Below are 12,288 nucleotides of genomic sequence, written 5' to 3' on the forward strand. Positions count from 1 at the left end.
GGGCCGGATATGGCCCGCGGGCCTTGACTCTGACATATGTGCACTAGACCGTATCGTCCTTCATGTCCTCTTAAAACCAGAGGCTTGAATCCCCATACCACTTTTTCGTGTCTGATACCAATATTGGTACTGGTACCTGACGTCGTTACTTTTACTAGTGACGAGCAGTGTTGGGCTAGTTACTGCAAACCAGTTACTAGTTAAAGTTACTTTATTTCAAAAGTAACCCAGTTACTAACTCAGTTACTTACACTAAAAAGTAATGCGTTACTATGAAAAGTATCTATTTAGTTACTTCTTTTTCTTTTTTTTAAATTTAAGGCTCCCATTAATGCCCTTTTAGCCTTCATTTCAGTACTGTTATTGCACTGGAGAATAATACAATCTGTTGATCAACTTGACATGCATTTGCATCACTGAACTCTGCTAAGCAATGTGCTCTACATACAACACACAAAGACAAAGATATGTTTCAAAGGGCCAATTTATTTGGGGCCAGAACAAATTGACAAAACTATTTTAAATAGCTGCAACATAACATACATAAGTAACAAACCGCATAATAACAACATGTCACAACATAGCTGTAAACCTGGCTTCACCCAGGGAAGGCACACATGACATGATTATATGTCATGTCACTATATCCAGCACACATACCGCTATACACACGCCTAAACAGGCCTTTTTTTCTCTCAGGGAATTGTGAAATAAAATCATGTCTTCAGGACATCAACACTGTACTGAAGCCCAGAACACACTCAGATCTTCTCAGTTTCTAGCCCAGGGGTCACCAACGCGGTGCCCGCGGGCACCAGGTAGCCCGTAAGGACCAGATGAGTAGCCGGCTGGCCTGTTCTAAAAATAGCTCAAATAGCAGCACTTACCAGTGAGCTGCCTCTATTTTTTAAATTGTATTTATTTACTAGCAAGCTGGTCTCGCTTTGCTCGACATTTTTAATTCTAAGAGAGACAAAACTCAAATAGAATTTGAAAATCCAAGAAAATATTTTAAAGACTTGGTCTTCACTTGTTTAAATAAATTCATACATTTTTTTACTTTGCTTTTTATAACTTTCAGAAAGACAATTTTAGAGAAAAAATACAACCTTAAAAATGATTTTAGGATTTTTAAACACATATACCTTTTTACCTTTTAAATTCCTTCCTCTTCTTTCCTGACAATTTAAATCAATGTTCAAGTAAAAAAATTTTTTTATTGTAAAGAATAATAAATACATTTTAATTTAATTCTTCATTTTAGCTTCTGTTTTTTCGACGAAGAATATTTGTGAAATATTTCTTCAAACTTATTATGATTAAAATTCAAAAAAAATATTCTGGCAAATCTAGAAAATCTGTAGAATCAAATTTAAATCTTATTTCAAAGTATTTTGAATTTCTTTTAAAATTTTTGTTCTGGAAAATCTAGAAGAAATAATGATTTGTCTTTGTTCGAAATATAGCTTGGTCCAATTTGTTATATATTCTAACAAAGTGTAGATTGGATTTTAAGCTATTTAAAACATGTCATCAAAATTCTAAAATTAATCTTAATCAGGAAAAATTACTAATGATGTTCCATAAATTCTTTTTTTAATTTTTCCAAAAATATTCGAATTAGCTAGTTTTTCTCTTCTTTTTTTCGGTTTAATTTTGAATTTTAAAGAGTCGAAATTGAAGATAAACTATGTTTCAAAATTTAATTGTAATTTTTTTCGTGTTTTCTCCTCTTTTAAACCGTTCAATTAAGTGTAAATATCATTAATTATTAATAATAACATAGAGTTAAAGGTAAATTGAGCAAATTGGCTATTTCTGGCAATTTATTTAAGTGTGTATCAAACTGGTAGCCCTTCGCATTAATCAGTACCCAAGAAGTAGCTCTTGCTTTCAAAAAGGTTGGTGACCCCTGTTCTAGCCGATACTATATAAAAAATAACGCAGCAACGCATCATGTAGTAACGGTAACTGAGTTACTGAATATAAAAAAAAACATGTTAGACTACTAGTTACCGCCGAAAATAACGGCGTTACTGTAACGCGTTAGTCCCAACACTGGTGACGAGTAATCTAATTAATTGTATGAATGCCCAGTTCTACATCCAAAAAACATCTATTTAATATTATTATTATTTTGCCGCAAAAGTTTGCCAGTTTTCATTTGATTGGAACTGTTCAAGTATCAAAACGTTACCCAGAATTCCCGGGACATTTTTCCCATTGAAAATGAATGGGCCATTTTTTGAACTTATACAATTCCCGCATTTCTCCACAAATTGTAACCATTCCACCATCCACACATTCATGTCACCTTGGACAAGCAAACTACCATTTTCCAAGTTCAAAATTATTCCCGGTTTTCCAAAGCCCAATTTTCACCTCTTCCTGGGAAGTTTTCACAGTCCTCATTTTTCAACCGTTTCCGACCATTCCCCCTTCAAAACGTTCCTCTTAGTTGGGACAACAAAAGTTCCTTTTTTTTTTTAGTTCACATTCCCAGTTTTCCCAAAATTCTAGGAATTCCGAAATACCCATTCTCAATTCAATCTGTTACTATGTCAACATTTTTCAACCGATTCCAAAAAATACAACACCAACTAGAGATGTCCGATAATAGCTTTTTTGGGTTGGGGGGGCAGGGTTTGGTGGTAGCGGGGGGTGTATATTGTAGCGTCCCGGAAGAGTTAGTGCTGCAAGGGGTTCTGGGTATTTGTTCTGTTGTGTTTATGTTGTGTTACGGTGCGGATGTTCTCCCGAAATGTGTTTGTCATTCTTGTTTGGTGTGGGTTCACAGTGTGGCGCATATTTGTAACAGTGTTAAAGTTGTTTATACGGCCACCCTCAGTGTGACCTGTATGGCTGTTGACCAAGAATGCCTTGCATTCACTTGTGTGTGTGTGAAAAGCCGTAGATATTATGTGATTGGGCCGGCACGCAAAGGCAGTGCCTTTAAGGTTTATTGGCGCTCTGTTCTTCTCGCTACGTCCGTGTACCACTCCGTACAGCGGCGTTTTAAAAAGTCATACATTTAACTTTTTGAAACCGATACCGATAATTTCCGATATTACATTTTAAAGCTATTATCGTCGGACATCTCTAGTTCAGATAGTTTAGCATATATTGATTGAGCTATTTTCTATTGGTTTTAGTATTTTTAATGTACAAAATAAGGCAAAGTGACACCCGCATTTTTCAATGTTTATTTCTGCGGGGGCCCTCACTGGAAAAGGTTTGGACACTCCTGCAAAAAGAGGATGCCTTTGACAGGCAAACAAAATGTCCTGCTTTCCTGTGACGCAGAATCGTTATAATAATTTAAATACACATTTTTTTAGTATTGGATCGGACCCTCCCTGGTTCAGTCCATCGTAACCGTAATAATGTTTATTTGTCTCATGTTGCTGACTGGCGTGAGTGTGATTATTGATTTCAGAATGAAATATTCTGCTGCAAATGGGCCGCCTGTGGGACCATCATGTGAACACTGTGGGCAGAGACATCAGGTGAGTCATGTGACAACAATGGCGGCTCAATAAAGCCCAGAATATGACTTGTTAATGTAACCTATACTGTGTGTGTGTGTGTGTGTGTGTTCCTAGCTGGGGGGTCCAATCTGGGCGGAACCTATTCACGACCAGGCCTTTGTCCAGAAGGTGTTGACAGCAGTGTCAGGAAACCCGTGTCGTTTTGGCACGTCCAAGCGCATTGAGGGGATGCTGAGCATGGTGACCGAGGTACAACTTTTATTTCAACACTTTTGATGCCAACTTCCTGTTTGGGGTAACTGTGCTTCTCTTCTGGCGCACAGGAGCTGCAGGACGTGCCGCTTTATTACACCGTGGACAGTTTGAGCAGCACCATACACTGCAATACACCACCTCTGCTCAAGTTTAGGTACACTCACTCTCTCACTTTCACTCACTCACTCACTCTCCCACTCACTCTCCCACTCACTCATTCAGACGATCTCAGTCACGCGCTCACAAAATCTCTGTCACTCACTCACTCACTCACTCACTCACTCACTCACTCACTCACTCATCTACTCACTCACTCATTCACACAATTTCACTCACTCACACAATCTCTCTTTCTTACTCACCCACTCACTCTCTCTCCCTCACTCATTCACAAGATACCACACACTCACAGAATCTCTCTCTGTCTCTCTCTCACCAATCACTCACTCACTCACTCACTCACTCACTCAATCACTCACTCATTCACAAGATACCACTCACTCAATCACGCACTCACAGAATATCTTTCTCTCTCTCACCAATCACTCACTCACTCACTCATCTACTCACTCACTCATTCACAAGATACCACTCACTCAATCACGCACTCACAGAATCTCTCTCTCTCTCTCACCAATCACTCTCTCACTCACTCACTCACTCATCTACTCACTCACTCATTCACACGATTTCACTCACCTACTCAATCTCTCTTTTTCACTCACCCACTCACTCATTCACGCAATCTCACTCACTCACACAATCATGCACTCACAAAATCTCTCAATCACCCACTCACTGTCTCTCCCACATACTCATTCACATGATCTCTCTCATTCACTTACTTACTCACTGATTTATTCACATAATCGCTCTCTCACTCACTCACGCAATCTCTCACTCACTCACTTACTCACTGATTTATTCACACGATCTCTCTCACTCACTCACACAATCTCACTCACCCAATTACTCTTTCTCTTACTCACTCTTCACATGATCTCTCTCACTCATTCACCTACTCACTCTCTCACAATCTCTCTCTCCCATTCACTCACCTACTCACTCATTCACACAATTTTACTCACTCACTCACTTACTCACTCACTCACACACATAATCTCTCTCACTCACTCACTCACACTCACACAATCTCTCACCCACTCACTCAATCTCTCTCTCCCACTCACTCATTCAGACGATCTCAATCACGCACTCACAAAATCTTTGTCTGTCACTCACTCATTCACACAATTTAACTCACTCACACAATCTCTCTTTCTCACTCACCCACTCACTCTCTCTCACTCACTCATTCACAAGATACCACTCACTCAATCACGCACTCACAGAATCTCTCTCTCTCGCACCAATAACGCTCTCTCACTCACTCACTCATCTACTCATCTACTCACACGATTTCACTCACCTACTCAATCTCTCTTTCTCACTCACCCACTTACTCATTCACACAATCTCACTCACTCACTCACACAATCATGCACTCACAAAATCTCTCACTCACCCACTCACTGTCTCTCTCATTCATTCATGTGATCTCTCTCATTCACTTACTTACTCACATGATCTCTCTCTCACTCCCTCACTCACTGATTCATTCACATAATCGCTCTCTCACTCACTCACTCACTCACACAATCTCTCACTCACCCAATTACTCTTTCTCTTACTCACTCTTCACATAATCTCTCTCCCATTCACTCACCTACTCACTCATTCACACGATTTTACTCACTCTCTCACTCAGTCATTCACACAATCTCTCTCACTCACACAATCTCTCACCCACTCACTCAATCTCTCTCTGTCTCACTCAGAACAAAACTGATTTATTTTTGTGACGACGAACTGTTGCTAGGCAGACTTCTACGAAAAATATCAGCGTTAACAATAACTGTCATTTATTCTCGGCGGCCCGCCAGGCATAAATGTGGGCTGCTAAGAATAGATTTGTTGAGACCTGTCCACTCTGCTCGTTAACACAGCTCACCCGGTCAGCCAGAGAATAAGAAGACGCAGCAGCAGGAGCAATCAGTGACGTGATGTGCGGGCGGCCGTGCGGGCGGCCGTGCTGTGATGTGCGGGCGTGCGTGCGGGTGGGTGGCCGTGCGGGCGGGCGGCCGTGCGGTGATGTGATGTGCGGGCGGCTGTGCGTGCGGGCGGCTGTCGGGCAGCCGTGCGTGTGTGCGGGCGGGTGGCCGTGCTGTGATGTGATGTGCGGGCGTGCGGGCGGCTGTGCATGCAAGCGGCTGTGCGTGCGTGCGGGCGGGCGGGCGTGCTTGCGGGCGGCCGTGCGTGCGGGTGTGTGGGTGTGCGTTCTGGCAATGCTTACTTAATGGGGACATCGCTCTGTTTACACAGTCACGTTTAGGGGACCTCTGACGGTATGGGGACAAAAAAACAGGTCCTTTAAAGGGAAACCTCTTTAAATGATAGTCAGATCCATTCTGAAGATGCCTAACTGATTTTTAAGCGTTGGCCCATAAAACATGTTTACTGGTTAGTTTGAGTGTGAGACATTTGCACAGCAGCCCCCTCATGGGGCTGTAGCTGGTACTGCACTCGCTGCTCTGCTCACACTTCTTCCGTGTATAGTTAATCACTTCCACCTGGTCCCCATAACATTTTCATACAGCATGATTAAAGAAACATTATTACCTTAAAGTATGATTCACATACAGAATGTTCCATCCTTCTATATATGGTAGTTGGAGTTGCAGACATCTTCATTACTGCTAAACAGCAGTTTTCAGTCATGTCACAGAAGATGCAGGATTTTAAGTGGTGAAACTTCCTATAAGAGGACAGCTGTATTCTGACCATCATGTCATATTTCATTTGAACTTTTTTTTTTTTTAAATGGTCCTCAGTAATCACGTACAAATTTGTGTGAATTATGCCAAATTATTTAAATGTATTTAAATATTATTTTTCCCCAAGGTCCCCAGTAAGAATGATCAGCACATTACTTCATCAATCCAGAGATTTAAAGACGTGTATGAGCTAACTGGGCAGGGGACATTTTACCTCCTTTTTTTTATGCCTCCACAACCTGTAGAAAGGGTGGTCCCCACAAGTGATGATCCAAAACTTGGCCCCCATTCCAAATGATAACCAGTGTGTGTGTGTGTGTGTGTGTGTGTGTGTGTGTGTGTGTGTGTGTGTGTGTGTGTGTGTGTGTGTGCAGGTCTGCTCTCCTGCACGCAGGCCACAAAGTTTCTCTCTCTCACGCCTGTAAAAACGCCATCAAGACGGACGCTCCGCCCGCCGCCATCTGGGACATCATGCGCTGCTGGGTGACGTCCTGTTTGCCACTACATTACTCTGCATTGTTTATATTTGTAATCATATTCAACCTGCAGGAGAAAACCAACCCGGTGAAACGGGAGAAACTATCGGGGATGAGCCCCGCCTTCAAGATCCTCGCCACCGAGCCCGCGTGAGGCGCCGCCTTCCCTCCACACTCTCTCCCTTATATCAGCCATGTTTTGTTTTTTTCAACGCCGTTTTCTCCGCACAGCTTCGAGGCGTGTTTCACCGTGCGCGACGACGCCAACCCCCAGTCTCGCCAGCGCCACCTGACTCGGTTCCAGGAGAACCCCCAAGCCTTCTGGGGACCCAAAGCCAGAGCGAAGGCCGGGTGACCGAGCCGCTGTCCTTTTCCACGCCACACCCCCCGTCATGCACTCGTCTCTAAACCTGCGTCTTTCCGCCCTCTAGTGGTGGCATCGCTAACGACCTGCAGCAAAAGCAGATTAGAAACCAGAACAAGAGGAAGAACCAGATCACGGATTCTTCTCAGCTGGGGAACGTTCCCTGCAAGAGGTTCAAACAGGTCAGTTCTCCCGCGCAGCAGAGCGCGCCTTTATTTTGAAATCTACTGAAGTGTCGCCAAATCAGGGGAGTCGCTCTTTAAAGGGACATGTGTTCTTTTCCATCCTTCTGGGTTTCAGGGCACGTGCACACACGGCGATAAATGTTCCTACTTGCACGACGCCGAGCACACAACCCAAGAAAAAATGGAATAACTTTTTCTTTTTTTTGTATTTTAGTTGTGTTTAGCGAGCCCAGGAATGACGTCATTGTGGGCCGACTTTTATTTTCTTGGGGTTTTTTTTGCTTTGACTGTTCTAACGGTCCAATAAAGCCCAACATATCACTTCAAATCCTTCCATTGTGTAATTAGTTATTTCAAAACACTAAACCCTCGTTATCTCAGTTAATGTATTTCGATTTACAAATAGGAATTATTCACCAAATATTTTCACAGCTAGAGCATAAAACACCTTCTGAATGCATTGTTTACATTATGAAAGTGCTCTAGACATGAAATAACACTCATTGTTGCTTTTAAAGGACTAAAGGTGCGACTGCAGCTATAGATTATTTTGGGTAATTGAGTAATCTATCAATTAGTTTGTTCGATTAATCAACACTGAAAAAAGTCAGTGTTCAAAAACAAGAATAAATTAAAGCTGCAAGCAGCGTTGGTCGGGCCCGCATATTTGGCATGTGCTAGTCCTAAGTGGTCAGTGTATGAAATCTAGCTCTAAGTCAGACCTACATAGAGGTTTTTGTTTCATGTCTCTACGATATTCGTACTGGGAGTTAGAGGAAGTTGTGTCTGTTTTTTTCCTAGGTGCTGCGGCACAGTGGTTCTTTTCTTTGAAGGATCGTAAAATCAAAACCGTAGCACTTATCCAAACTCTTTGAGTATCCGTCAATCAGAAGGGTTCAATCGCTCTCCTGTAGTAGTTTGAAGCCGAAACGACAAACACGCTCACAGGAGAGAATGTTTGATGTTTGGTGACCGGTTTTAACAAACATTTTGTTTTGAAGGAGGGATTGCAAACTTCCTGTTGATTTTTGCTGAAAGATGTCAATCTGTGAAATGTAGGTGTAGGTGAGACCTACATAGAGGTTTTTGTTTCATGTCTCTAAGACGTTCCTACCGGAAGTTACAAGCCGTTTTGTCTGTGTTTTCCTCTGAGGAGCAGTTTTGTCTGTGTTTTATTCAAAAATTTCGCTTGAGCGCAATTTTGAGTTTTGGGGTTCGGTTTTTTTATTAGATCGCAATTTCCGCCAGTCCTGATGTGTGTGAAAAGTTTGGTGAGTTTTGAAGTATTTTAAGGGGGTCATATTACAGCTCAAAGAGGCAAAAATTAGTGTTTTTAGTACAATTTTGTCTTGAAGGGGGATTTGCCAACTTCCTGTTGGTTTTTGCCAGAGGATGTTAAATTATGAAATGTAGGTCTAAATGAGACCTACATAGAGGTTTTTGTTTCATGTCTCTACGACCTTCCTAGTGGGAGTTACAGGCAGTTTGTTTTGTGTTTCTTCCTAGGGGGGCGTTAGAGCGCAATTTAGATTTTTGGGGTTTGGTTTTTTGACTAAAGTGTTGTGTACGCGTTTTTTGATGTATGTGTAAAATTTGGTGAGTTTTGAAGCATGTTAAGGGGGGCAAAGTAGTGCGCAAAGCTGCGGAAAAATAATAAAGAATAATAATAATAATAAAACCTTACAAATTCAATAAGTCCTTTCGTCCAATTGCAAAAGGACTCCCTTTGGGATTCCTTTGACAATGGGCCGTGCGGGCCCTAAAAATACAAAAATCTGAGGTATTTCATTTGAACTAAGCAAAATTATCTGCCAATAGAACAAGAAAATGTGGCTTGTCAAGACTTTCCAAAACAAGTAAAATTAGCTAACCTGAATGAACCAAAAAATACCTTAAAACAAGTATATTCTCACTAATAACAAGTGTACTACTATATGAGTACATATTTTCTATTGGTTCATTGAAAATAAAACGGCAAAGTCCATTTGGCTGTCATCTGTTTTAATTATGAGACACAATTGTGTCAGTCATGGTTTTTTTTTCATGCTTGAAATAAGAAATGATTACCGTAATTTCCGGACTATAAGCCGCACCTGACTATAAGCCGCACCAGCTAAATTTAGGGGAAAATACAGATTGCTCCATATATAAGCCGCACCCGACTATAAGCCGCAGGGTTTTGATGTGTAATTAGCGTAGTATATAGGGGTTCCTGCTACCACGGAGGGGATTGTCGGGACAGAGATGACTGTTTGGGAACGCAAAGCGTCCCATTTATTAACTATAAATCTTTCAATCATTCAATCAAACTTTCACATCTTTGACATGGCGAACAGCATTCGTGCAGAGTACAAATAATACAACGCTGCAAAGTAATACAAAGTGCTCGCCTGTACGTTATCAAAATAACCAGCCTACCGGTATATGAAAAGTCAGTCTTTAATCATTGTGTCATCGTCTTCCTCCTGCGTACTAAAACCACCGGAATCCGCTTCGTCGGTGTCGGAGAAGAACAGGCCGTAAATAAGCCGCACCCTTGTATAAGCCGCAGGGACCAGAACGAGGGGGAAAAGTAGCGGCTTATAGTCCGGAAATTACGGTACTTTAAAAAAGTAGTTTTATACTTGTGAGTGTTGATGACACAGCTTTGCAACAGTTGATATTGTAGTTTCAAGCATGTTTTACTCAATATAGGTCGTCAAATCTTAGCAACAAGCTGTAATATCTTACTGAGATCATTTAGGACCAAAACCCTTAAAACAAGTAAAACCCTCTAACATAAAATCTGCTTAGTGAGAAGAATTATCTTAACAGACAGACAATAAGCAAATATCACCCTTATTTGAGATATTTCATCTTACTTAGATTTCAGTTTTTCAGGGAAGTAAATAAAACACTATCGCCTTAATGTGTATTTTTAGGGAAAATACTTGGGTGGCGCGCTTCTTATTTGTAACGATTCTTAATCGATTTTAAAAATCAAAATTTTCAAATATTTTTTTTCAAAATTTGTATTTTTATTGCTAATCTGTCCTGTCCAGCCACTCAGACAAATCATAGTTGATGTACAACAGGGGTCCTCAAACTTTTTCCACTGAGGGCCGCAAACGGAAAAATTAAAGCATGTGGGGCCCATTTTGATATTTTTCATTTCAAACCATAACAAAATATATGGATTTTTTGTATTTATTTTACCTTTAGGGGTCCCGGGGACCATAAAGGGTCTCAGTTATTAAAATGTTAAAAATAAGTCTAATTTGTATTATTATTTTTCATTTAACGCTTACAGTAAATCTCTATATCAACTTTTTAAAAAAAAAGGTTTTATGGCTTTTCTGTCAAAAACAACTTTGTTTTTTATTAGAGATGTCCGATAATATCGGCCTGCCGATATTATCAGCCGATATATGTTTTAAAATGTAATATCGGAAATTATCGGTATCGGTTTTTTATTATCAGTATCGTTTTTTTTTTCAATTAAATCAACATAAAAAACACAAGATACACTTACAATTAGTGCACCAACCCAAAAAACCTCCCTCCCCCATTTACACTCATTTGCACAAAAGGGTTGTTTCTTTCTGTTATTAATATTCTGGTTCCTACATTATATATCAATATATATCAATACAGTCTGCAAGGGATACAGTCCGTAAGCACACATGATTGTGCGTGCTGCTGGTCCACTAATAGTACTAACCTTTAACAGTTAATTTTACTAAATTTCATTCATTACTAGTTTCTATGTAACTGTTTTTATATTGTTGTACTTTCTTTTTTATTCAAGAAAATGTTTTTAATTTATTTATCTTATTTTACTAATTTTTTTGAAAAAGTACCTTATCTTCACCATACCTGGTTGTCCAAATTAGGCATAATAATGTGTTAATTCCACGACTGCATATATCGGTTGATATCGGTATCGGTTGATATCGGTATCGGTAATTAAAGAGTTGGACAATATCGGAATATCGGATATCGGCAAAAAGCCATTATCGGACATCCCTATTTTTTATAGTAAAACTAAAATATGCAGTATTTAGTAATTAGAGCCCTAAAAGATCAATAATGCAGGACAGCATTGATTTTAATTATTTAATATTTTTGAGTCATCACAGTGAAAAGATAAATAAAATACCACTAAATATATTTGGGATCCAAAAGGTGCCCCACTCATAAAGTGATACATTTTAATGAGTTTTTTTTTTTTTTTACTTTCATCACTTAAGTTACGAGATCAACTTCAGATATATCTGTCCATTTTACGTTTGAACTATTATTTTTGTTTGTTTTATGCTCTTTTGTCAAAAAAACCCACTTTGTTTTTATATGGCAACTACACAATATATGCAATATTTACCACATAAAACATTTTAAAGTGAAACATTTGAACTAATTGGAGCTTTGAAAATAATTAATTATAACATGGATTTTTTGTCATTATTTTTTTTTTGAGCAATGGCAAAAAAAGAAAGAAAGACAAAAGAAAAAAAACATCCTGCATGGCAGCTTTTGTGTCAACATTGCAACTTTTTCTTGTTAGATTTCACCTCATTCCACTTTTTTTAATGTTCATTTTTATTTTTTACAATAGTATTTCCAGAATGTGTGGCGGGCCGGTAAACAATTAGCTGCGGGCCGCAAATGGCCCCTGGGCCGCACTTTGGACACCCCTGATGTAGATGC

General features: G+C 39.9%; 1 protein-coding gene across 1 annotated transcript in view; it reads left to right on the plus strand.

Moving 5' to 3' along the window:
- Positions 1-7,940, plus strand: part of LOC133633769 (tRNA (guanine(26)-N(2))-dimethyltransferase-like) — a 104,842-nt gene extending 96,902 nt beyond the window's left edge. Inside the window, exons 10-17 of the mRNA XM_062026435.1 lie at positions 3,437-3,506; positions 3,603-3,737; positions 3,812-3,897; positions 6,952-7,060; positions 7,127-7,203; positions 7,285-7,404; positions 7,485-7,599; positions 7,718-7,940. Of these exons, the coding sequence (XP_061882419.1) occupies positions 3,437-3,506; positions 3,603-3,737; positions 3,812-3,897; positions 6,952-7,060; positions 7,127-7,203; positions 7,285-7,404; positions 7,485-7,599; positions 7,718-7,792 (787 nt within the window). The 3' untranslated portion in view covers positions 7,793-7,940. The remainder of the gene's footprint in view (positions 1-3,436; positions 3,507-3,602; positions 3,738-3,811; positions 3,898-6,951; positions 7,061-7,126; positions 7,204-7,284; positions 7,405-7,484; positions 7,600-7,717) is intronic.
- Positions 7,941-12,288: the final 4,348 nt, after the last annotated feature.

This window comes from Entelurus aequoreus, linkage group LG18, assembly GCF_033978785.1.
Source record: "Entelurus aequoreus isolate RoL-2023_Sb linkage group LG18, RoL_Eaeq_v1.1, whole genome shotgun sequence".
In the NCBI taxonomy this organism is placed as follows: Eukaryota; Metazoa; Chordata; class Actinopteri; order Syngnathiformes; family Syngnathidae; genus Entelurus; species Entelurus aequoreus.